General features: G+C 38.1%; 1 protein-coding gene across 1 annotated transcript; it reads right to left on the bottom strand.

Moving 5' to 3' along the window:
* Positions 1 to 671: 671 nt before the first annotated feature.
* On the bottom strand, positions 672 to 27809 carry LOC127799550 (ras-related protein Rab7). Its single transcript, XM_052333680.1, has 7 exons — positions 27579 to 27809; positions 27430 to 27456; positions 26859 to 26958; positions 26611 to 26757; positions 2074 to 2154; positions 1852 to 1997; positions 672 to 1133 (listed from the first exon to the last, which is right to left on the bottom strand). The coding sequence occupies exons 1-7, from the start codon at positions 27629 to 27631 to the stop codon at positions 1070 to 1072; spliced, it is 618 nt and encodes a 205-aa protein (XP_052189640.1). The 5' UTR covers positions 27632 to 27809; the 3' UTR covers positions 672 to 1069.

Genomic DNA, 27809 nt, shown 5'->3' with positions numbered 1-27809 from the left:
TTCTTTCTTTTTTGTCGCTTTCTAAAAATTTGAGTGTTATAGTCTAATAAGGAGACCTAATTATATAAGAATTATTTTTAACCTATTACAAATAGGAAAGAATTTCTCCTCCAAGAAAAGTATTATAACCACGATGTTAAAACTTCTTTAGTGTTGTGTCTAATTTAAATATCAAAGTGCTTTTCCCAAGTAACCTTAAGATAGTCACCGTCTTCTTTTATAGTCTATTAAGCTCAGCAGTCTAAAGTCAAATTTTCCTACAATTTGATACATTTCTTTCTCTATAAATATATAGGTGTCATACTTGTGCATCTACACTACAAAATATTCATTTACACTGCATAATGTTGATAGAATACTTCACAGTTAAAGAATTTATTTGTTTAGTTCATTGGTCTTTGTAAAAACAACCAAGATTCATGAAATGTGATTCTCATTAAATCGGATCATAAAAGATTACATCCCACTTTATATTCCTTTAATTCGAAACTCCACATAAATCACAGGCAATCTGGATAAAATTTACTCACATAAGAGAGATAATTTACAGAATAACTTACTGACTTATTTATCATTCACATTTTGTTTGAAAAGGTCGAAGCCCAGCAGGCAGCAGCTAAGCATCAGAATTTGCTACGAGACCAAAAGCTCTTCATCAATGATCAACTAGGGACCAGAAAGTGCAATCTACGCTCCTCTTCTTGCTAACTTCTGTGAAAATTATTCCAACATTTTTACCAGAAAAGGCCAACTCTGGTAAATAAATTTCACATAGATGGAAACAACAACAAAAAATTTCAAAACAATCAAAGGCAAGAAGTTGATTACAGTCAAAGCTGCAAAAAACAACAATGGTCGATAAACCCAAATACAAGTTTCTACAAAAGCTTGAGGCTGCTGCTGCTATGGACTGAGATGGTGAGTGAGAGTGCAAAAACAGGCGCATCCCAGTTGTGGGCACCAAACAAAGAAAAAATGGCTATGAATCACAAGAAGACCCAAAAAATTTGTAAAAGGATTAGACTGCCAGCGGGTACAATTGTGTTAAAACCAATGTATTACTTCCAGTTCAACATGCACAGCCACCTCGTTGCTCTGTGTCTGAAACAGCTTCAGGGATGCTCTGGAAGTATCTGCAAGTCATAATCAAAGCAAAAATGGAACTAAAGATATCGCATTAAAGGTAGATTTCACATTCTAAATTCCATCACAATCAGAGAACTAAAGATACCACAAAAGTTAAAATTCACTTTCTTGCAAAAAAAAAGCAACACAACGTTTTTTACAATCTCAAACTAAAACAAAGTTTAATCAATCTAGGGACACTATTCCTTTCTATTACCATCACTTGGCTCTGGCTACAGTAGCCATGCCCCTTTTATATAAAGTTCATAACCTTTTAAACTACTTCATACACACGCTAGTATATTTTGTGACCTTACAGAAGGAAGATGAGAAGGTTTATGAAAGCATATTCTCGTCAGTCAGTTTTAAACTATTTTTACCAATCATTGCATGCAATTTGCAGATGGCAGCGAATATCCATAGTCAATCTAATTTACCATACTAAGGTAAAACCATAACACCGAATATAACTTAATATATGCAAGCACTTCAGTACACATGCATAATAAGATGTGGAAATTCATAGGTTTAAAAGTAGCAGCTAAAATTTTTACCGAGCAGAGGGTTTGTGCAATTGGCAAAAAAGCCCCCTAATACACATCTTTGATTGAATTTATCTATCATTTCCCAAGAAAAGGTAGCAACAACATTCCCTTTAAACTTCTAGGGTATTAAAGACATGCATTCGCATATTTGTTTGTGATAAAGTCCTGAACGAGCACTTACATATCCTGCTCGTGCTCATTGGTTAGAGCACTTTTTGCAATAGAAAGAAATGCAGCATCAACGTTGATATCCTCTTTTGCCGATGTCTCAAAGTAAGGTATGTTGCCTTTTGAAGCACACCAGTCCCTAGCTTTCTTCTCAGAGACCTGTACAGGGTTATTACATAGCCAAGTGTCAAGGGATACCAAAATTTTACACACAACAGAAACTTCAGTTGCTTACCACTCTGCTATTTCCACCATCAACATCAATCTTGTTCCCCAGTAATATAAATGGAAATGACTTTGGATTAGGTGGGCTGGCCTATAAAACATCCAAACAAGTTAAACCAAGAAATGGTTTTAAAATCACAAGAAAAATACATCTATTCTGAATAAACAGTAAATAACGTGAAGAAAACACACACATACAAGCAACAAACCATTGAAATATTGAGGAAAAATTTATTAGCTTTAAGGTACATAAAAATTAGGACTTCCACAGGTGCAGATTTTGAATGGATTAAGCTGATATGGTATGTGCTTCTCCCCAAGTAAAATTAGTTCAGTAAGACAGGAGTATGAGAAAGAAAATTAGAAAATCAAGATAAACAAAACGGAATATCAGGAATTCAACAGATAAAATGGATGGCCTATAAGAAATAGGTTAACAAGTTCTCCACTGAGATTACATATATGTTATCTGATGAAATAAGGTAGATTGAATGAATTCTACCTCACATCTTCTCAGTTTATTCCTTGAATATAAGTACACAAGTTCCCTAGCTTATTACTAATTCTACTTCAACTCTAACTCCTAAAATATCTCCTAATTTACAGCTCTTAGATAACTCCTAATTTATAGCTCTAGATTACAACACAAGCAAATTAAATGAACAAAATTAAACAGATAATAAACTGATAGATAAGAAGGAGATGAACGAGATTATCTGGTATCTCTCGGTTCCTTCCTTAGCACGGGCCTTCTAGCTTTATCTTCCTTATCTTCCACCAACACCCTCTCTCAAGCTGAGGAATATATATCAAATATTCCCAGCTTGCTTTGAATTGATTCAAAACTCTGTTTCTGCATTGCTTTGATCAGAATATCTACATGTTGATCTGCAGTGGGGATATGTGTTAACTTGATTCCTCCTTCTTCCATTTCCTATTTCACAAAGTATCAATCAATTCGGACGTACTTCATTCTATCATGTTGAACAGGGTTATTGACTATATTGATAGCTGACTTGCTATCACTATAGAGTAGCTTAGGAGATGATACTTGCATAGAAAGATCTCCCATCAGCCTTTGTACCCATATCATTTCACAGATTGCCTGAGCAATAGCTTGATACTCAGCTTCAGCACTGCTACGAGCTACTACCTGTTGTTTCTTGCTTCTCCAAGTCACCAAATTACCCTATAGCCTTATACAATATCCAGATGTTGATTTACTATCTTCCACTGCACCTACCCAGTCTAAATCTGCATACCCAACTATTCCTCTGTCTTGGCTTTTCTTGAACAACAGCCCTTTGCCTAGTGTTCTCTTTAGGTATCTAAGAATGTGATTGGCTGCTTCCAAGTGTCTTTTAGTTGGAAGATGCATGAATTTGCTAACAATACTTACAGCATATGTAATGTCGGGTCTTGTGTGCGATAAGTAAATGAGTTCACCAACCAATCGTTGATACATGCCTTTGTCTACTTGATAGTCTTCTTCTCTTTCTCTATTCTTCCAATTAGGCTAAAGTGGTGTACTTGCTGGTTTACATCCTAACTTGCTTGTTTCTTTTAGCAAGTCTAGAGTATATTTCCTTTGAGATACAAAAATGCCCTCCTTGCTTCTTGCTACTTCCAATCCAAGAAAGTACCGTAGTTCCCCTAGCTCTTTTACTTCAAAGGTCTATTTTAGCTGTTGTTTCAGTTGTTGAATTTCTTGATGGTTGTCTCCGGTGATGATGATATCATCTACATAGACAATTAAAATTGTTCTCTTCCCATCTCTCCCAATCTTAGTAAATAAAGTGTGGTTTGATTGCCCTTGATTATATCCCAGCTTGTATAGTGTGTTGCTAAATCTCTTGAACCAAGCTCGAGGTGACTGCTTTAGCCCATATAAGAATTTCTCTAGCTTGCATACCTTGTTTCTTGTGTGATCAGTCTCAAACCCGAGTGATATACGCATATAGATTTCCTCCTCCAATTCTCCATTCAAGAAGGCATTTTTAATGTCCAATTGATGCAATTTTCAGTCCAAATTTACTGCTAAGGATAGCAACACTCGGATTGAATTGAGTTTTGCCACATGAGAAAAAGTTTCTTCATAATCCAAGCCTTCGGTTTGAGTGAACCCTTGAGCTACAAGCCTTGCCTCGTATCTCTCAAGGCTTCCATCTAATTTATACTTCAATGTGAACACCCACTTGCTCCCAACAACCTTCTTTCCTTTAGGAAGATCCACAATTCTCCATGTACCTGTTTCTCCAAGGCTTCCATTTCTTCCATGACTACTTCTCTCCCTCTACTATCCTGCAGTGCTTGATAAATATTCCTTGGGATAACAACATTATCAAGACTGAGGGTAAATGCCTTATAAGTAGGAGATAGTTTAGAATACCCAAGGAAATTTGTGATAGAATGCTTGGTACATGTCCTTCTCCCTTTTCTTAAGGCAATGGGAATGCCTAGATGATCTTCACACTGTTGTTCAATCATGCTGTCAGTAAGTTGCTGATTTGGACTTACCTGTTGGTTGGAAGGATTGGTTGGCTGAAGTGCTGGAGGTCTTCTTGAATATACCTTAAAAGGAGGTTTGTGTGAGCTTTGACCACCTTGTTGAATCTCGGTTTCCTCTTTCTCCCCCTCTTGCTGATTTCGGAATTGAGATGGATTTTGGGTTGAATAGTGATTATGGTTAGGCTGATAAGTTTCAATGGCTAGAACTGAACTTGGATGAGGGTCAGGAACTAAACTGGAGAAGGAAGGGTTGAGAGGAACAGATATGACTGAAGTCCAAGAATCTGCTGGTTCACTGGTTGTGTTGGTGTCGGCGAAAAAAAACTTTTTTTTCAGGAAGGAAACATCGCATGACACAATAAATTTTTCGGTAGGAAGATGATAGCACTTATATCCTTGTAGAGTTGGGGAATCGCCAACAAATACACACTTAAGTGCCTTTGGATCAAGTTTGGACTGGTTTAACTAGTTGTGATGTACGAAAGAAGTACACCCAAATACTTTAGGAGGAAGTGGGTTTACTGCTCTGGTGTAATGAGGAAAAGACTCGAGAAATACACTCAAGGGTGTTTTGAATTGAAGGGGCTTCGAGGGAAGGTGATTGATCAGATAAGCTGTTGTAAGTACCTCTCCCCAATATGAATTTGGAACTGATTGAGTGAACATAAGTGCTCGAGCTATCTCAAGTAGGTGCCGGTTCTTCCTCTCAGCTATACCATTTTGTTGGGGGTTATATGGACAAGAGCTTTGATGGATAATACCATACTCATTTAGATAATCATCAAAGTGGTTTGAGAAGTATTCTCGGCCATTGTCGGTTCTTAAGATATGAATAGAAGATTGGAAGACATTCTTGACCATTTGATGAAACTTCTTGAATACCAAATAAGTTTCAGATTTTTCCTTCAATAAGAATACCCAAAATACTTGTGTGTGATCATCAATGAAGGTTATGAACCACCAAGTATTGGTTAGGTTAGGAATTCGAGCTGGACCCAGATATCACTATGCACCAAGTGGAATAGTTGTGAAGGTTTATAAGCATGTTTGGAGTGAGTACTTCTAGTTTGTTTTGCAAGAAAACAATGTTCACAAGAGAAAATTTGAATTTTATTGATAGAAACTGAAGAGTACAAGACTCAAAGATAATCTAAGCTAGGGTGTCCTAATCTTTGATGCCATAGCATTAAGTTATTCCCAGAAACAGTAATTAGAGATGAGTGAACTAGGAACCTAAATTCTTCTTGGTGATCAACCCTTGATATTCGATATAGACCATCCTTCTCTTCAACTTTGCCAATCATCCTCCCCAAAGGTATGTCCTGAAAAACACAATGAGAGGAAGAAAATATTACTGAGCAGTTTTTTTCCTCTGTAATCTTACTTACTGACAGAAGATTACATCTTAAATTAGGTACATAAAGGACTGATTTTAGACTTAATCCTACAACATGTGTTGTCCCTGTTCCTTTAACAAAAGACCTAGTACCATCAGTCATAAAAACTATAATATTCTGATCACATGGCTTATAATCTGATAATGTATCAATATCATTTGTCATATGGTCTGAAGCTCCAGTATCTATGATCCAAAACTAGTTGACAATCTTTTGGAGAATAGACAATGACTAATTTTACCTTGTTTGGCCAAAGATACCACAAAATTGTTATTGTTGTCTGAACTCTCGGCAAGCTTTTGTATCTTGGTTTGAGTCAACAACTGATGAAGGACTTTGAGTTGTTCTTGTGTTAAAGAAACCGATCCTGGAGTTCCCTTTTCAGATTCCATCATGTAGGCAGTTGATTGTCCACTTTTCCTTTGACTCTTAGGTTTCCAATTAGGAGGTTTCCCATGCAGCTTCCAGCAAGTTTCTTTAGTATGGTATGGCTTGTTACAATAACCACACCATTGTCTTTTTCGCTGGTTGTCACCTTTAGTTGGAGTAGACATCCTTCCTCGAGTTGCATTCAAGGCAGAATTCTGTAACAATCCTTCACTGGTTGAATGATTGGACAGCATTACCTTCTTTCTACTCTCCTCTCTTCTAACCTCAACAAACACCTCTCTCATAGAGGGAAAAGGCTTGGTTCCAAGCAACCTTCCTCTTATCTCATCTAAATCGGGATTTAGACCATGTAGGAAGTCAAATATTCATTCTTTCTCCACCATTTGATCATATTTCCTCACATCAGTTGAGCATTCCCATGTGATCTCATGGAAGAGATCCATCTCTTGCCATAACTCAGTGAAGATATTGTAATACTCAGTTACAGAATTGTTACCTTGCTTGGTGGATCGAATGGTGGACCTAACTTGGAAACACTGAGCAGTATTTGCAAGATCTGAATAGATCTCTTGGACAGCACTCCAAATTTCACTAGTTGTCTTATAAAAGAGATAAGTCCGTCCAACCTTTGGTTCCATAGAATTCACAAGCCATGCCATGACAATGGTATTCTCAGCTTCCCATAGTTCATATTCTACAGATTCAGTACTGAGTCGCACTGTTTCACCAATCAAGTATCCGACCTTGCCTTTCCCTTTTCTCACAAGCATAATCGATTGGAACCACTCGCAAAAGTTGGTTCCATTCAACATATGGAGGGTGATTTGTAGGGAAGATCCATCAAAGCATGTCGCTGCCGCTGGAGCATGAATATTCCTTGCCGCTGGAACTTGGCTACTAGGTGCCAGAGGAGGACTTGACGCGGAGACCTCGCGGGTTTGAGATTTTTCCGCCATTGTATAAAAGTTTCCTTACAAGAAGAACTCTTGTTAATCAAATACCCCACGAGTCGGGCTCTGATACCATGATGAAATTAGGTAGATTGAATGAATTCTACCTCACCACTTCTCAGTTTATTCCTTGAATATAAGTACACAAGTTCCCTAGCTTATTATTAATTCTACTTCAACTCTAACTCCTAAAATATCTCCTAATTTATAGCTCTTAGATAACTCCTAATTTATAACTCTAGATTACAACACAAGCAAATTAAATAAACAAACTTAAACAAATAATAAACTGATAATAAATTGAGAGATAAGAAGGAGATGAACGAGATTATCTAGTATCTCTCAATTCCTTCCTTAGCACAGGCCTTCTAGTTTTATCTTCCTTATCTTCCACCAACGTTATCCAAATAAGTGAACCATGCCAATCTATTAACTGAAAAATTCTCAAACAGTTTCTGATGATTGAGCTCCCACAGCTGCCACCAAACAAAATAGAATAAATGGCCCATGCCATGAGACCCCTAGTCGTCATCATCACTAACTGCACCTTATCCTAACTTAAGGTCAGCAGCATGACATTTATAATTTTAATTGGCTTCTAAGAGTCACATGAACAATTCAAACCATGCAAAAGAACAATGTGACAAAATTTTATACTATATGCCCTTCCTGACGCAACCCTCTATTGAGGGAATGATGAGATAAAGTTCTGATGAGGGTTTCGGGTCCGATCGCCACTCGATCTGTGTTATAGTTGTGCTTTCTTCGAGTTCTTAGTTCCGAGATTGTCCCAACAATCCTCGAGCTTGAGCTTGTCTAAACTGGTTCTTTCTACAAAAGCAGGGCAGGGTCTATTCCCTCAATGGATCCTCCGATACTCAGTCAGTCACTATGCTTCGAAACAACGCAGTAGTGATGCAATAAGTGCGTAATAAATGTCATACCTAGCTCTTGGGAGACCGCACCTCTATATAGGTAGGTACAACATTTATTATGCATTTATTGCATCATTACTACGTTGTTCTAGAGCATAGTGACTAACTTGAGCATCAAAAGATCCACTGAGGGACTAGACTAGGCCTCGCCCTCCTTTTGCAAGAAGAACCAGTTCAGACAAGCTCAGGCTCAAGGATTATTAGGATTATCTCGAAACTGAGAAGAACCCAAAGAGAGCACAACTGTAGCATGGATTGGGTGGTGATCGACCCCAAAACTCTTATCAAGTTCCAACACCATCTTCATATAGAAAATTTTCATGGAAGTCTAGAATTCATGTAGCCGACCTCACATAGTGGGATAAAGGTTGGATATGTTGTTGTTGGTGGTGAATGAAGATAAGTCATGTTTCATCACATAGTTGACATTGCGAAATCAACTTGTATAAAAAGGAAACACAAACACCCATGAGGCCCCCAATGATATGGATATTTGCAAAGCCATTGCCAAATGAAACCAAATAACTATAATAAGTTTTCATTGATAACTCAAACTCTGAGGGGAGATATACACACTTTCTTGGAGAATGGACATTTGTGCAGAGACAATTCAACCTAAACTCACCACTGCAATCTGTCCAGGAAAAAAATATTCAGATAAGGGACACACTTCTTAAAGAATAGACTTTTGTGCAGAGACAATTCAACGGACTGACCAATACTTCTGTACAGTAAAAAATATTTGGACAATGGACAGGTGTATGGTGTACCTATGTGAACATACATGTGATGGGTTAAGTTGAAGGAGCATTTTCTTTTTCTTCTTTTCTTTTTGGGTAATCGAGGACAGCTACAAGAGGTGAAAGGGGTGCAAACCTTTGTACATTGGGAGCATATAACCCACTAAGGGTGTTAAACAACGCAATCTCTATAAAATGGGAGTGTACTAATCAAGGCAAAAGTCAACACAAATTATCAATCCAGAAAAATCTAGAAAGAAAAGGAAATGACCAAACATCCTTTAAACCAAAAAGAAAATTATGAAGAAAAGACAATTTAATCCATGTAAAGCCATCTCAGGCTCCAGAAAGGCATATTGTTTCACTTTTAGTTGCACACCACATAAAAGCATAAGGATCCACTTAAACATACCTCACTCTCTCCAATTTGTACCCACTAGACTAGCCCAAGAAGTTAAAACACCAAGTTTGCCATTGTACATTCTTATTAATCTATCAATTTTTTATTTTATTTTTTTCATAGCATGCAAGTTCATTAAAGAAAAAATTTAGATTAACATTTTGTGATTATGACAACTGAACATCTTGTAAATTTCAATACATCCCTCTTTTTCTTAAAGCAAGTCACTCCAGTACTTACAACCTTTATTCATTCTTTTAAGATTTCATGTTTTTCCTTTTAATAATGATACAAGATATGCCACATCTCAATCCTAAAGATTTGCCCGACTTACAAAAAGGGAAAAAGAACATTTCTAAAAATTTGAAATGATCACCTTCCTAATTAAAATGTATGTATGGATAGGAAGTTATGGACATGAATCTGAAAATTAATTGTCTTTTTTAAAATAATAACGTGCATCTACAAGTTTTGAAGGAGTATGAGCAGCAAGAAAGCATAGATACAAGTTCCCTTGTATATGTATCCATGCTTCACATATTACTTCTCTTAACATTTTTTCTTGGTAATATCAAGAATTTATTGGAATTCCCTCGCAAGAGGGTCGCGTCAGGAAGAGCATATAGCATAAATTTTGCCACATTGTTCTTTTGCATGGATTTGTATTGTTAATTTGAAATCAGTTGACATTATGAGATCGTTCACCAAACCTAACCTGGTTAATATAAGCTGCAGTTATGATGATCATTCATATCATGAACATGGACTTTGGAATAACTTGAGAACGAGCAATACCAGCAACACATCCTTCCCATGTCTATATAATATATATATATATAACAAAAATTCAAATATTAGCTACATGTACTTTGCTAAATAAGTTTCTTACTACAAGGAAGATGACATTAAAGTCCAAGAATCTGGACATACAACTAAAAGGAATATATGAAGTACTCACTGGGCCAATTTCAGTTTTCATGATTTAAAACATCAGCCCCTTGCAAAGACCAAAAACAACAGTAGAAATAAAGTAACATGAACATCTCATAGCCAAAGCCCAATCTCGAGGGTAATTTTGCCAATGAAAATAGGTGGGAATATATGAGAATGATGCAAGTAGTATGCCCACACTCATCTTCCAAGATCAGAATGGAGAAGCAGAACCAACATCCCTTTCCATGAGACTGACTGACTTATAACCATTATTTGACTTGTAAATACTAGAGTATGAGGACCCGCAGACAAGTTCAATCAATTAACTCGTTGATATCAATACTCACCACCAAAGAAAATGTTCAAAAGCACAAGGATGCTGCTTTTCTTTTCTGGAATCCAAAACAACCAACAATTGTATTTCAAATTTAGAAGCCCATCAGACATAGGATTAAGAACAAAGCCTTCCTAGCAGTTAATTTGAACCAACAACATGGTAAGGGGAACCCGAAAAAAAGTTCCCAGTTTCAGAAAGGAAATTGTGCTCAATTACATGTACATGGTAAGTATTGAATATAGGCTGGTGGAGTAAACGGATGAAAAAATTAAGTGAATTTCAAAGACAGTAATCACCTTTTCTTTTTTGAGGTGGGACTCCTCCAATCCACCCGCAGATTGTTATTTAGACACCATAGTTAAAATGACCATAATTAACAACTGATCAACCAAACCAGATAGATTTGCGAAGATCATCATCAAAACATCACAACGTTCTCAACTTTCAAATGGATAGCCACATGTACTGTAATGCATCAGGCGAGTATTCACATGCAGTACATGCCACACACAAATACAATGCCCGTTTCAGACTGTCCACCCCTCACAGGGGTTCACTTCTGCTGGAATTGTGCTGAATCTAGCCTTGATCCTAGAATATTCTAGGATCAGATTTCTATGTAAATATCATGTAAATATAGAAAGGTAATAATGGTAGAATGCTTACAATTATTTCTTTCCTTCTTTACTAGTAATCCTCTCCTTAAAAGAGGATGTTGTACACAATTATTTTATATCAAATGAAGAGATTTCTGGGTCTGATTTCTAAGTTGGTATCAGAGCCAAAATCAAATCACAGCCTTACACTGTGAAAAAAACCCTAGGCTGCTCTGTCAGTCATCAGAAATCACCAAGCCGCCAGTGCCTCTCCAACAGCGAACCTTAGTTGCTGCCAACCTCAAATCTGTCGGCCTCTCTCCATTGGCAACTCTAAGTCGCCATCCCAAACAACACCGACCACGTTCCCAGACGCTACTGGCCGATCGCGACTCCTGTGCTGCCGCTCACGATCCCTGTGCTGCTGGCCGATCGTGATTCCTGTGCTACCACTCGCAAATCCCTGTGCTGGCCGATCGCGATTCCAGCGTCGTCTCCTTCCAGAGTTGTTATCTCCACCTCCCAGTGCTGCTGCTGCTGCTGCCTCCCAGAGTCGCTGCTGCCTTGTCTTAGTGTCGCCTCCTTCCAGCACTGTTGTCGCTGCCTCCCAGAAGTAGCTACTGTCCTTACACCAGCGGTTTCTTCCCTGATCGTATCAAGCAGTTTATTATTTCTCAACCATGTCCGAAGTTACCTCTGAAATCTCCGCCGTTGCTGTTCCAACAAAAATGCCAGCAACCCAACCAACCCATTCTGTCCAAATCACCACTATCCGCTTAAATGGTGATAACTTTCTTCGTTGGTCTCAATCAGTTCGAATGTATATCCATGGGCAAGGGAAAATTGGCTATCTTACCAGGGACAAGAAGGAACCTACAGTGGATGACCCATCCCATTCTATTTGGGATGCTGAAAACTCCATGGTAATGACATGGCTAGTCAATTCCATGGATGAAGATATCAGTTCCAATTATATGTGCTATTCTACTACAAAGGAATTGTGAGACAATGTCAATCAGATATACTCTGACCTGGAGAATCAATCTCAGGTTTTTGAATTAACTTTGAAACTGGGAGAGATCCGACAAGGAGATAATTCTGTCACTAAGTATTTCCATTCTTTGAAGCGATTGTGGCAAAATCTTGATCTCTTCAACACATATGAGTGGAAATCTACAGATGATTGCAACCATCACAAGAAACTAGTTGAAGATAGCCGTATTTACAAGTTTCTAGCTGGCCTTAATATCGAGTTTGATGAAGTGCGAAGAAGGATCATTAGCCGATCCCCTCTTCTGCCTATTGGTGACGAATTTGCCGAAGTTAGAAGAGAGGAAAGTCGAAGGAGTGTCATGCTAGGAAAAAAGGCCCCTGGTGAGTTACTTGAAAATTTTGCCCTAATTACTGATTCTACTGCCTACAAGGCTGCAAATTACCAGCGTCAAAGCAATGAGCGACCTCGAGTCTAGTGTGACCATTGTAACAAGCCACGCCACACTCGTGAAACTTGTTGGAAAATTCATGGCAAACCTGCTAATTGGAAGAGCAGTAAGCAAGGAGACAAGAGCCACCGTGGGGTCCCTACTGCTAATGTGGTTGATACTAGTCCCTTCAACAAAGAGCAAATTGATCAACTTTTGCAACTGTTAAAATCCAATTCCTCATCTGGTATTCCTAGTGTTTCCTTGGCGCACATAGGTAGAAAACCTAATGCCCTTTCTTGTCTTCATTTCTCTCCATGGGTTATAGATTCCGGAGCCTCTGATCATATGACTAGTTCTTCTCATTTTTTTAATACCTATACTCCTTGCTCTGGAAATGAAAAAATCAGAATTGCCGATGGTAGTTTTTCACCTATTGCCGGCAAAGGACTTATTAAATTGACTGCAAATATTCATCTCACTTCTGTCCTTCATGTTCCTAACTTAGCCTGCAATCTTTTGTCGGTTAGTAAACTATGCAAAGATTCTAATTGTCGTGCTACTTTCTTTGACTCTCATTGTGAATTTCAGGACCAGAGTTTGGGGACAATGATTGGGCGTGCTAGGATGATTGACAATCTATACTATGATGAAATCTCTGTTGGTAATAAAAAAGCTCAGGGCTTTAGTAATATTAGTTCAATTCTTGTTCCAGATACAATTATGCTATGGCATCTTAGACTAGGCCATCCTAGTTTTGCCTATTTGAAACGTTTATTTTCTGAATTGTTTAAAGGAATGGATTATTCACTTTTTCAATGTGACAATTGCATATTGGCAAAAAATCATCGGTCTACATATTTACCAAAACCCTACCAAGCATCCAAACCTTTTTATATAATTCATAGTGATGTTTAAGGTCCATCTAAAATTTCTACTCTCTCTGGAAAACGGTGGTATGTTACCTTTATTGATGATCATACATGTCTGTGTTGGATTTATTTGACGCACAAAAAATCTGAAGTGGAATACTTATTCAAAAATTTTTACACTATAGTTGAAAATCAATTTCAAACCAAAATTAGTATTTTACAATCTGATAATAGTACCGAGTATTTTAATGAGCACTTGGGGGATTTTTTGAAAGCTAAAGGTATTCACCATACATCTACTTGTCGAAACACTCCTCAACAGAATGGCATTGCTGAACGAAAAAATAGGCATTTACTCGAAGTCGCACGTGCCATAATGTTTTCTATGCATATTCCAAAATATTTGTGGGGAGAAGCTGTTTTGACGGCCTCCTATTTGATAAACAGGATGCCCACTAAAGTGTTAAAGTACAAAACCCCTCTAGAGTGCCTAAAAGAAGTTTTTCCCAACACTCGGTTACATTTGGATCTTCCTATCAAAGTTTTTGGGTGTACTGTGTATGTTCATATCCCAAATCAATTTCGTTCCAAACTTGACCCTAGGGCTATCAAATATGTTTTTTGGGGTTATGCCTCATATAAAAAAGGCTATAAGTGTTATGATCCTCATACCAAAAAAATCCATATCAGTATGGATGTTTCATTTTTCGAAAAACAACCTTATTTTACCCAAAATTCTCTTCAGGGGGAGACACGTGAAGTTGACGATAATTTTTGGGATGTTTCTATCCCACTCCCAAATACAATTTACCCTACTCAAAAACCAAATGTTTCTAATAATGGTCACTTAGGAGATCCTGGTTCTTTGGTGCCAAGTGAAGGAGTTTCTCATGCAGGGAGAGAAGTACTACAAATCGATCATCATGATCTGAATTCTGAGCTTCAGGTCTATACTAGGCAGAGATTTCATCAAAGGAACAAAGACCTAAATGTCAACTCTGCACAAAACCAGTCTGAAAACCCGAGCAATGGCACTGTAAGTTCAGGAAATCATACTTCAACGTCTAGTTTGCTTCCTTCAATTGTACCCAATGGTTCCCCAGTTGATTCTTCAAATATTAACAATTCTTCTCCTACTATTCCTGATCTTGATATTCCTATAGCAATTAGGAAAGGTGTTAGAAGTTGCACACAACATCCTATTGCTAAATATCTCTCTTACCATAGACTATCAAAAAATCATAAAGCCTTCACATCTAGGATTTCACACTTGTTTGTTCCAAGGAATATACAAGAAGCGTTGAATGATCCAAATTGAAAATTAGCAGTCACAGAAGAGATGAATGCTCTAAAGCGAAGTGGCACTTGGGAGATAGTCTACCTGCCCAAAGGCAAGAAAATAGTAGGATGTAAGTGGGTATTTACAATAAAATGTAAGGCTGATGGGAGTGTTGATAGGTACAAAGCCAGACTAATGGCTAAAGGCTTCACCCAAACTTATGGGATTGCCTATCAGGAAACCTTTGCTCCCGTTGCTAAAATAAACTCTTTCAGAGTCCTGTTGTCTCTTGCAGTAAATTCAGATTGGCCTCTACACCAACTTGATCTCAAAAATGCGTTTCTTAATGGTGATCTTGAAGAGCAGGTCTCCATGAGTTTGCCTCCAGGATTTGAAAAGAAATTTGGGAGCGACAAAGTATGTAGACTAAAGAAATCCCTGTACGGTCTCAAACAGTCACCGAGAGCATGGTTTGAACGCTTTGGAAAGGCAATTACCAGTTATGGCTTTCTTCAGAGTCAGGCAGATCACACTATATTTTATAAACACTCAAAAGATGATAAAGTTGCAATTTTGATTGTTTATGTTGACGACATTATTTTAATTGGTGATGATGAGACAGAGTTAGCAGCCCTCAAGAAGAAACTTGCGAAGGAGTTCCAAATTAAAGACTTGGGAATTCTAAAATACTTTCTTGGAATGGAGTTTGCAAGATCCAAAGAAGGTATTTTTGTCAATCAGAGAAAATATGTACTTGATCTTCTTGGAGAGATAGGTTTACTTGGCTGCAGGATGTCGGAGACTCCCATTGAGCCTAATGTGAAACTACAAGCTGCTAAAGCTGAAGAAGTAAAGAACAGGGAACAATATCAAAGACTTGTGGGCAGATTAATTTACTTGTCTCATACACGGCCTGATATTGCTTTTGCAATTAGTATGGCAAGTCAATTTATGCACTCACCAGGGCTAGAGCATTTCGAGGTGGTCTACAGGATTCTAAGATATCTAAAAGGAACACCTGGCAAAGGGCTAATGTTCAAGAAACATGGTCACCTACAAGTTGAGATCTACACTAATGCAGATTGGGCAGAAAGTATTGGTGATAGAAGATCTACTTTAGGCTATTGTTCATTTGTTGGGGGAAACTTAGTCACCTGGCGAAGTAAAAAACAAAATGTGGTGGCTAGAAGTAGTGCAGAAGCAAAGTTTAGAGCTGTTGCCCATGGAATTTGTGAGGGAATGTGGATCAAACGAATACTTGAAGAGCTGAAGTTTTCTCGCCCTGTACCTATAAAAGTCTATTGTGACAATAAGGCTGCTATTTCTATAGCTCATAATTCAGTATTACATGACCGTACAAAACATATAGAGGTGGACGAACATTTCATTAAGGAGAAGATCGATGCTAGAATAATATGCATGCCATACCTTCCAACAACAGAACAAATTGCTGATGTTCTAACCAAGGGTCTACACAAGAAGCAGTTTGATAAACTCATTGACAAGCTGGCTATGGAAGACATCTACAAACCAGCTTGAGGGGGAGTGCTGGAATTGTGCTGAATCTAGCCTTGATCCTAGAATATTCTAGGATCAGATTTCTATGTAAATATCATGTAAATATAGAAAGGTAATAATGGTAGGATGCTTACAATTATTTCTTTCCTTCTTTCCTAGTAATCCTCTCCTTAAAAGAGGATGTTGTACACAATTATTTTGTATCAAATGAAGAGATTTCTGGGTCTGATTTCTAAGTACTTCAAATCAATTGTTGATAAAAGCAAAAAGAAATGAGAACAGAAAAAATTAAATGAATGAAAGACAACCTTGAATTGGCCCACTTAACCTATAACCCAAGTAACATAATGGCTTTTCCCAAACAAGTATGATCCTCACAACATTTTAAGCATCCTTCTTGTCAGGTAGAAATGTAAGACATAACAGGAGTCTCCATTTGTTTGATATTTAGTTTCATACGAGAATATTGCAGGTGTCTTTAAGAAACTGGTAATGGGTCCTGTCTTGTTTTTATTTTTTATTACTTAGTAATACAACAAGGAAGTTGGTTACTTGGCCCATAAAGAGGGAAAAACTACTACTGCTCCTGACTCTTACAAAAGGTTTGATGACTTTTCTTGAAAGAGAATCGGCGAATGGATTAAAAAGAAAGGTAAATTACACTGAGCACTCCTGAGGTCCGGCAAAAAAACAAGAACACCCCTAAAATATCATAAATGACAAGGACCACCCTTGAGGTTATTAACTATGCAGCACTTTCAACCCTCCCATGAGAAAATGGCAGTTAGTTTTTTTTAAATGCCAAAAATGCCCTTCCACGATTATAGATTAATAAAAAAATAAAAAATTAGTGGTGGTGGTTGGCACCATTGCTAGCCACCAAATCGATGATGAGCCCCAATTTGGGTTCCTCCACTGGGCTCCCTCAAGGGAGGAACCCATTCTAGGTTCCTATCCTCCATGGAAAGAGAGAGAGAGATGGTGGAGCTCCTTTTTCCATTGATGGCAGCTGCTCAATGAGGTTCTTCTTATAGTTGCAGCAATGATCTCTCTAGCAGGCGGTTTTCTCCAAATCTATAACAACAAAGAACGACAACTCCTTCTCAGATCATAGTAGTGCCCAACTCTCTCTGCTAGCTCACGTCTATTCAGGATGGTGGGTCCCCGACCAACAGTTTCTCCCTCCTTCCCAGAACCACAGGTTTCTCCATTGACTCTTGCTACGATTGACTCTCTCACTCACACACGCGCGCGCGCATGCACACATAGAGCAAAGAGCCCTACAAATCAATTATTGTGGGTTTGATATGCAGAGAAATCAAACCCAACTGGTTTTGATTTCAGCCGAACCTGTCACCGCATACAGAGAGATACAGAGCAAGCGCGAGAGAGAGAGAGGTGCCAAAAAAGATGGGGTTCATGCTGTCATTGGAGATGGGCTTGTCACCAAAGTGAGATTCGATTGCCATGGGATGGAGAGGAGAGAGAGAGAGGAGGGTTTTAAAATGAACACAAAATGGTCAATTTTCATAACAAGTTAACAACAAGGGAGGTGTTTGTCATTTCTAATGTCAAAGGTGTTTGTGTCTTTTCACCAAACCTCATGGTTGCCTATTGTAATTTACCCTAAAAAGAATGGAAAGAATTAGCCTCCAACAAATTAAACAAAAGGGAGATAAGAAAATCTAAAAAGAGGGCAACAATCCAACAATGAGCTAGAAAATTTGAAGAAAGCCTCAATATTTTAACTATGAGCTACATTACATGGACTTATGTACATGTATTTGTTGTGGATGCATCTCCATGTGTGAGATTTCTTAAACCCTTAGGGTCTATTAGTTTGGGGGAAATGGTTTTTGGGGATTACAAAACCATAATAATATCATTGGATTGGACGGGATTATAAATATCATGTTTGTTAGCACTTAGCACAGGGTAGAAATGACATAATAAGATGATAGAGTGTTAAACGCACATCCTTGCATTGGCCCAAGATAAGAAATGGGATAATTGAACAAACAAGTACCAAAAGTACATACTTACCCATAGATAATATTTTCTTTCTATATAAAATCATTATAAATTTATAAATATATTAATAAAAAGGATAGCATATCAAATTATATTAGCTAAGTCATATTAATGTAGTTATTACTAAAAGATAAATGATATGCATTATATTATATATATTATGTAAATATGATTAACATAAACATAAAATATGTAACAAGATGTATTTTAGCATATACTAGTTAAAATAATATTTCAACTATATATATTGGAATGTGTTAAATTAAATGGAAGGAGAGAAAGAGTCATATAGATCCAATCCCATGAGAGGGGATTAATGGGGGATTTTCGTGGATTTCTAATCCAGGTTGTACAATTAATTTGGTCCAAATTCGCTCCAAGTAAACAAGGGATGGGGGGAAGTGAGATTGGCAATCCAACCCCCAAGCAAGCATAGCCTTAATTTATTGAACATGAATATATCATGAGCAATTAAACATAATACTAGTCACATATTATAAATAAGATGATATTAATATTTGGAAGAGAACTTTAAATTGATGGAAATTAGAGGAAAGGACAGATTTTTATCACTTATCAAATGCAGGCTTCTTTTTCTTCGAATAAAACAACAACATATCCAGCATTTATCCCACTATGTGGGGTTGGCTCTTTTTCTTCAAATGTTATTAAAATTAAAGAATCTTAAGCTCCAATTTGGAAATATGTGTTGCACACTCATGCTGCTACCCTTTGTTATATTGGTGGCCATGAACATGACAGGGAGATTAGAAGAGTCCACATAACATAAACCCTAGTTACTAGGAAATACTGTGGTGAACTCTCTTTTTTCTTTTTGCTCACTGGAAAAAAAAAAAAAAAACTCTTTTTATAATTTTTGATAAGTAAATACCATCTTAACACTTTTTTTACTGATGTAATGCACAGAAAATCAGTGACTTCCAAAAAAAAAAAACTGAAACAATAGGATTTCTCACAATGCTAATTGCCGATTTACTATCACTATATACCTTAGTTGGCTGTGATATAGGTATCAATAAGTCCTCCATTAGTCTTTCTAACCATATTACCTCGCAAATTCCTTGAGCTATAGCTCGGAATTCTACTTCAGCACTGCCACGAGCAACCACTGATTGCTTTTTGCTTCTTCATGTAACCACATTTCCCCATACCTTGGTACAATAACCAGAAGTTGACTTGTTGTCAATAGTGGAACCTACCCAATCTGCATCAATAAAGCCTTCAATTCCTCTCACATCAATCTTTCCAAACATTAAGCCTTTTCTAAGTGTTCCTTTAAGATATCTTAGAACATGAAAAACTACGTTCATATGTTTTTGAATAGGAGAATGCATATATTGACTGACAACACTTACTGCATAGGCTATGTTTGGCCTAGTAAGTGATAGATAGATCAATCTCCCATCCAACCTTTAGTATCTTTCATTTTCCATTGGTTGATCATCATCCTTTTCTTCAAACTTCCGGCCCTTATCTAAGGGAGTTCCAACAGGTCTGCATGCCAACATTCCTGTATCCTTTAGCAAATCCATAGTATACTTCCTTTGTGAGATGAATAATCCTTCTTTGCTCCGAGCCTCCTCCATTCCTAGGAAATATCTCATGATCCCTAGGTGTTTGACTTCAAATTCAGCCCTCAATTGCTTCTTTAAGTTGTCAATTGCCTGCATATCATCCCTTGTTACAATAATATCATCAACATAGACAATTAATGTAGCTCTTCTTCCATTTTCAGCATGCTTTATAAATAAGGTATGGTCAGCCTGTCCTTGTTTATACCCTAATTGCTTTAGGGTCATGCTGAATTTCTTAAACCAAGCCCTTGGTGACTACTTCAAACCATAAAAAGATCTTTTAAATCTACAAACCTTTCCACTATCCACCTCATATTCAAATCCCAGGGGAATCTTCATGTATATCTCCTCATCCAAATCACCATTAAGAAAAGCATTTTTAACATCCAATTGGAATAAAGGCCAATCTAAATTAACTGGAAGTGAGTGAAATATCCGTATTGAATTCAGCTTAGCCATAGGAGCAAAGGTCTTCGCATAATCAATCCCATACGTTTAGGTAAACCCTTGTGCCACCAATCAAGCTTTATATCTTTCAATGCTTCTATCTGCATGGTTTCACACTGAACACCCATTTACACCAACTACCTTCTTGTTGGAAGGTATTTGCACAATATCCCAAGTATGATTTTCCACCAAGGCATTCATTTCTTCCATAACAGCAACCTTCCATCTAAGATCATTCATAACACTCTGTATATTCTTTGGAATCTCAGTGCTGTCAATTTTTGCCACAAAACCCCTGAACTGAGGGTTTAATTTAGCATAGGTCAAATGGTTAGAAATAGGGTATTTGACACATGATCTTACCCCTTTTTGTAAGGCTATAAGAACAGCCCAGTCTAACCCATCTCCCTTTGTAGACTTGTTGTCCATGTTGTCAGTAACAATATCAATAACAGTATCACCCTTATAGGAGCCATCCTGACCAACCTTTCAGAGAGAGTGCTGACCTTGCTGAGGTTCCTAATGGTCTTTGGACCTTCTGGAGTAGACTTCCAGGGGGTTGCTGGTGGTAATAGGAGCAATTGGTTCAACAGTAGGCTTAGAGATAATGGGTAGAGGAAAGGGATCGAGAGAGTTAGGTAGCTGAGGGTCAAAAACTAAGGAGGAACTTGTCAGTATGTTCTCAGGAGTAGAAGCTGAAGATGCTCCCCCTTGAGAACATACTGGCAGTAAAGGTGCAAGAGGTGGGAGAGAAATCAGAGAATCAATGGGAGGGCTAGGGATCTCTTCTTGAGAAGTGGTTGAAGAATAAAATGGGAGATCCTCATAAAATGTGACATTAGTGGATACAAAGAACTTTTGGGTGGTAGGGCAATAGCATTTGTATCCTTTTTGGGATGAAGAGTACCCAATAAAGATGCACTTGAGAGATTTGGGGTCCAATTTTGTCCGAGAGAGAGAGTTGTTGTGAACATAGACAATGCATCCAAATACCTTATGTTCAACTAAAGGAAGAAAGGGAGCAATTGGGTATAGATCACAAAGTGTATTTAGAGGGGAAATTGCCAAGGTATTCATGGATCACAAAGTGTATAAAGCCACTTCATTGGGCTTTCTCATCCTTACACTGCTAGGGAAATCGCCAAGGTATTCATGGATCACATAGTAAAATTACATGGGGTACCTAAGGCCATAGTATTGGATAGAGATAAGACTTTACTAGCCTACTATGGAAGGAATTAATGCAGTTATTGGGAGTCAAGCTCAACATGTCTACCATCTACCATCCTGAATCTACGGGCAAACAAAAAGGGTGAATCAAAGTCTAGAGATGTACTTGAGGTGTTTGTGTTTCTTATAACCCAAGTCCTGGCACAAATGGTTTACTAGAGCACAATGGTGGTACAATTCCAACCACCATGGAGCCATTAAAAGGTCTCATTTTGAAGCCTTTTACGGCTACAAGCCGCCCTTACTTCCGACATTAGAAGATTCTTGAACAATGGCAGCCCTAGACACTTACCTTCAACAAAGGCAACAGGTTCTACAGGTAATCAAAACTGAGTTGGCCAACTCAAAGAACAGAATGAAGCAATTTGCAGATAAAAGGAGGAGTGAAAGGGAGCTTTAGGAGGGGGAGATGGTATATCTGAAGTTGCATCCGAGACACTTAAGAGCCTTAACTCAAAACTTTACTTCGACGTTACAGCCAAAGTTCTATGGTCCATTTCTCATAATGACCAAAGTGGGAAGTGTGGCTTACAGGATGCTACTCTCAAAGGGCTTAAGCATCCACCCGGTATTCCATGTTTCTCTTCTTAAGAAATCAGTAGGAACACAGCAAGTGAATCTAATTCTACCTCAGTGTTCTAAAAGGTGCTAGGCGCTAGTCGGGTGCCAAGTTGGGGCCTAGCATCTAGACAGAGCCTAGAAAATTTTGATTTTTTTTTAATCAAAGAAACTTGCAATAGAAATATATAACCAATAACCTCACTTAATATTCAAAATAACAATAACATATCATGCCATAACTGCAAAATAACTACAAAATAATCAAATTAAAACAATAAAACAGCAAAATAACTTTTGTTTTATAATATAATGAAAACATAAATTATTTTCTGCAAAATAACCAATAACCTCATATAATTTTTTGTTTTCAATCTTCTTCATCATGTAAAAACACATATATTATATATAATTAATAATAATTAAAACTAAATATATATCTAATATATAAATAGAATCAAAAAATAAAATAAAATAAAAAATAAGAAACAGAAACAATGTAACAGAGAGAATGAGAAGCCAATAACCAGAGACTCGGAGAGAGAGAGAGAGAGAGGTTACGAAGGAGATGGAACTTGCTGGCTGCGGAGATGAAGCTTGACGGCGAGGATGCAGCGGCGACGACAACGTTCAAGCAGTGAGGAGGACGCGAATGGCATAGAGGCAGTGTTGATGAAGCTTGACGGCGATGATAGAACTGGAGGCAGCGATGGCGTTGAGGCGGCAGCGTTGAGGCGGCAGCGTTGAGGCAGCGGTGGCCTTGGGGTGAGAGGGGGAGAGGCTGAGAGACGAGATTAAGAAATAAAATACCCTAAAATCGACTGATATATAAAGCAAAAAATTGGGCGGCCCAGGCGGTGCGAGTCGCCTAGGCGCCGCCTAAGCGCCTTCGCGGCCGATTAATTGGGCCGAAGCCTAGGAGGCCCGACTAGGGCATACTCAGGGCGGCCAGTGGCCGCCTAGCGCCTAGAGCGATTTTTAGAACACTGTTCTACCTACTTCTCTATGTGCTAGAGAAAAGCCTAAGGAACCTACGGCTATTCTGGATAAAAGGGTGATTTATAAACACAGGGCTCCCATCACTCAAGTGCTAGTACAATGGTTCGGCCTTCATTCAAACAATAACACCTAGGAATACCTTCCAGATTTACTTAACCAATTCCCTTGCGTGGCAAGCCTTCTCAGCATTTCTTGAGGACAAAAAAACTTTTTTTGGGGGGGGGGGGGGTATTTGTCATGTACTAACTTGTGAGGGGGAGTTTACTATAATTAAAGATAGTAGGAGGGTGAAAATAGTATATTTTGTAAGCTGGTTGTAATGGATTGTACCTAGTTAGTTGCTACACCAATAGCTGGTACATTCCCATGCACATGTATGCAGTTACCGCACATGGGAAGTTAGGAAATCAGCTATATATAGTGCTGAATTTCCCTTCCATGGATATAAAAAAACTAAGAATATTTTGAATCATTCTCTCTCTACTCTCTCTCCCTTAATTCTACATTCGTCTTCTTCCAATTCTCTCTCAATATCTCCCTTTCTTCTCCCTCAATCCTTCTATTTGATCAAGAACCATTGTCAGCACCAGAGGCGCTGACAAATTGTTCCCAACAAATCATGCAGCCTAATTACAAAAATATCTACCAATACCTAAACCTTGCAAATAGCCCATGGAAACACTTACGCATAAGGTGCAAAGTAAAGAGGTCCATGAAATGCTAGCATAAAGAGCTTCTGCTCTAAATTCTTGCCAGACACTTATCAGCTCTACACTGCTTTGTAAAGATCTTAGATAGCCATAAAAATCAGATCTTAGCACAAGCTTCCTTGAAGATGATCCATTTAGAGTCCAGTCTTCAGTAGAAGAATCATTATTGTGGTCAATCACTATCTGACACAACCTATTACTGTTCTACAAGCAAATGGCAAACACAACAGTAACTTATTTAAAGCACTTTCTCAAGCCAGGTAGGATTAAGTTTTAACCGTCTTTCCTTCTTAAGTTACAAGCCTACCCAACCTACACCTAAAAAAGCATCAGGACCTTCTACCTACTATCCATGCCTAAAGGCAATCTTCTCATTATCAATCCCAGAACTACTAAATTGAAAATTTTAACTAAGCTAGATATTGGTTCTTTTGGAACATGAAAACTTCCCACAAAAGCAGTCAAACACCCAGACAGTAGATAATCTATAACGAGTAAAGTAAGGCCTACCACCCAAAATATTTAACCTTCAGTTATATATTTTAAAACTTGCAATAGGTACATCAAACAACACAAGCAGGTACCAAGAGGAAACATACTAAAATTCTTTAGCTTCTATGACTGATTCCATATGTGTTCACATTAAAGAGGACCATTCAGATTAGCTCCACAAAAAGGTTAAAGGGGCAAGCAAAATCAAGGGTATGTGAGCTGGTTAAATGGACAGAATTCTGAAACTCCTAAGCAGAAATGCACAATTTAAGGAAGGTGGGAGCATAGCAAGGCAGTTGATAGGCAAAGGAAAGCAACTTCTGAAAATAGGAAGAAGAGGAAATTCAGCATCTGTAGACTCCTGGGACATAAGAGGCTGAAAGCAGAGAGGATAAAGTTTTTTTTTTTGGGGGGGGGGGGGGGGGGGGGGGAGTATTATGGTGAATGAAGATGGATCACTTTGTGTGCGGTTATTACTGGATCTATAGTTCATGGAAGACAAGCTATCTAAATGGCCCTAACCAAAAAAATTGAGGTTATGGCTTTTCTCATAGGTAGAATCTGCATATGATTTATTTACAGAAGACCTACATGGTTTGTTTACAAGGCATCGAGATTGAAAACATGACAGTGTGTTGTGGGATGGTCACTTTGGGTTTTTTTTTTTTTTTTTTTTTTTGGTGAGGGGGTTTAGAAATGGCTGGGGTTAGAATTCATATAGCTGACCCTACGTAGTGGGATTAAGATATGTTACTGTATATATTGGTGAGGGAGTTTAGTTCTGCTCTTCTGATAAAATGAAGTTCAAATGTTCAAGAGTTGTGTCCCAGTTCAATTATTATTTCCTAGAAAACATGAAAGGTGGATTCTCCAATAATGATGATGATAGGAGAATTCAATTGAACAAACTACTAGAGATTGGGGACCAAGATTTTTTTTTTTTTTGGGGGGGGGGGGGGGGGGGCTTCAGAGAGGAGTTCAGTTCTTTTCAGGTGGAAGGAAGTTCAATGGGAGTTTCAATAATTTGTCCTCTATAAGGAGAAATTGCAAAGAGCACCCTTTTAGCATGAAGCTTAGCACAGAAAAAACCCCTTGCATGAGGACGTCCCTGAGCTGTGCACAGTCTTGTGTTATCCACACACTAAGTGTTGTGTGCCACTGCATTCCTTCAGAAGGTGAGCGTAGTCACCTTGTTCAAGGAGCATTTGGAGGGTTAAGTATTGGAATCCACTGAGCTGTTTTCTGATAGACTTCAAGATTAAAATCAAGCAAGGATAGACCAGTCTTGCATTTGGTGTGGAGCTTCTATGATATAGCTTCAATGTCTTTTTTCTATATTTCCTAGGCAGTCAACAAGGACAGCAGTTTCCATGAAAAGACGTTTAACTATTGAGGACATCTCTAAAGTGGTTTATTTTAGGTGGATATTAGTCCAAGAAGTTATATTAATGGTAAAAGTTCTAACAAGCAGACATGATACATCTTGGATTGGTTTTGTATGTGCAAAAGAGTAAGGTAATCAGTCATCATTTGCTACATTATGCAGTGGTTAAGGGAAGAAGTTTTATCATAGTTGCCAGAGGCACAGCCCTGTGCACCTTTACACAGACAGAGCAAGGCAGCATCCACGAGGTGCATGCCTCTTGTGCCTTGTAATGTTAAAGCCTAATAACAAGAAAAGAGAGAAAAAAGATTGAAACAAATTTCAAAACCTAAACAGATTAAAAGATTAAACCTTATTTCAAAACCTAAAAAGATTAAATCCAAGAAAACAAAAACCTAAGAAGAGTAAAGCAAATTACAGCCATCTATTGTCAATAAATCAGCAATTTCAACAATTAAGAGCACTCATCTATTTGCTGCCAAGCAACTATTGCATTAAATTCTCTGAACCAAAAAGAAAAAATAAACCAAGAAGTTCAGCTCAAAGTAAGCTTCAATCGGCTTTCTTTTGTTTTAGGACCATTGATCATTGACAATGTAAGATAGGCATAATGCCAGCTTAGACCATCGAGCTTCACATTGGGAAAAAATAAACATTTACGCATGTTCAGATAAACATAATGATCATAGATCAAAAAATTTGTGCAACCAGTGTGTGTGTGTGTGTAGAGATAGAGATGTCAATGGAAAAAAAAAAACAAGCACTGAACAGAGCATCCAAGGAAGACATCCATCTCAAAAACATATGTAGCATATTATGACTTACCTGTTTGAGAAATTCTTCATGCCAATTGTCAAGAGTATCAAATGATCTCAAAACATTAACATCATATACTAGAACACAACAATCAGCCCCTCTATAAAAGGCAACGCCAAGACTCTGAAACCTCTCCTGCCCAGCTGTGTCCCATATCTACCAGAGCAAAAGCATAATCACACCAGCAAAAAACAAGCATGGGCCATGTTCAAATTAGAATCACCAGAGAACATAAAATTGAAGAACAGGAAACTAACTTGTAGAGTGACGAGCCTATCATCTATCTGTAGCTCTTTTGTGACGAAATCAGCCCCAATTGTAGCTTTATATTGCTGACTGAACTTCTTATGTACGTATCTAATAACCAGTTAATAACCCACAACTACCAATCCAGACAGAATGCACAAAAGCTTGCATGCACCGTGAGATTAAGTATGAGCTCCTTGGGATTTTAGAACTACAACATTAGATTGCTTGACCGATAGTTAAAAGTAATGGCAAAAGTGCGTCCGCGACCACATAGCGAAACAAGTGCCTAGCAATTAATTAGATAATGATCAACAGCGTATATTTAAATTCCAGAGGAAAGGATTAACAAACCTAAAGATTTGAAGGTTGAGCTAAGATTCAAAACTTGGAACTGCGAAGCAACTTTCAGACCACAAAACCAACATAATTGCCTCGAAATAGCGACAAACGAACCTGGGAAATATGAAAACTAATCTAAAGTACAAAAAAGGGAACTGCGATCTCCAACAATTCAGGAACACATGCAAAAACGCAGGGCATTTACATCTCACAGATCAATACGATGATATAGAAGGATACTGATTCATCAATGATGTCTTGCCAACCCTGGCAACGACCAGAAAAACGCAAATCGATCATTAACGTGAAGGACAAAGAAATCAATGCAGATGGAACCCTAGAACGAAAAATTAACAAGAATAAAGGGGAAAAGGTGGAACAAACGGTACCCGCTGTCGCCGAGGACGATGACTTTGAGCAATGTCCGCCTACGCAAAGACATGGCGAGCGGAGAAAGTGGAGATGCTTTACTCGAACCTGGAGAGAGAGAGAGGGAGGGAGAGAGAGAGAGAGAGCGGGGGAGGGGGATAGAGACAGAGAAAAAGGAGCGCAAATTTGATATTGAGGTATTAATTGGGGTGGCGACAAAAGATGACAACTAAAACGCGCCGGCCCAAATC

Source organism: Diospyros lotus, chromosome 4, assembly GCF_014633365.1.
Source record: "Diospyros lotus cultivar Yz01 chromosome 4, ASM1463336v1, whole genome shotgun sequence".
NCBI lineage: Eukaryota > Viridiplantae > Streptophyta > Magnoliopsida > Ericales > Ebenaceae > Diospyros > Diospyros lotus.
The sequence above is the reverse complement of the archived record's forward strand: the minus strand, read 5'-3'. Positions and strand labels throughout refer to the sequence as shown.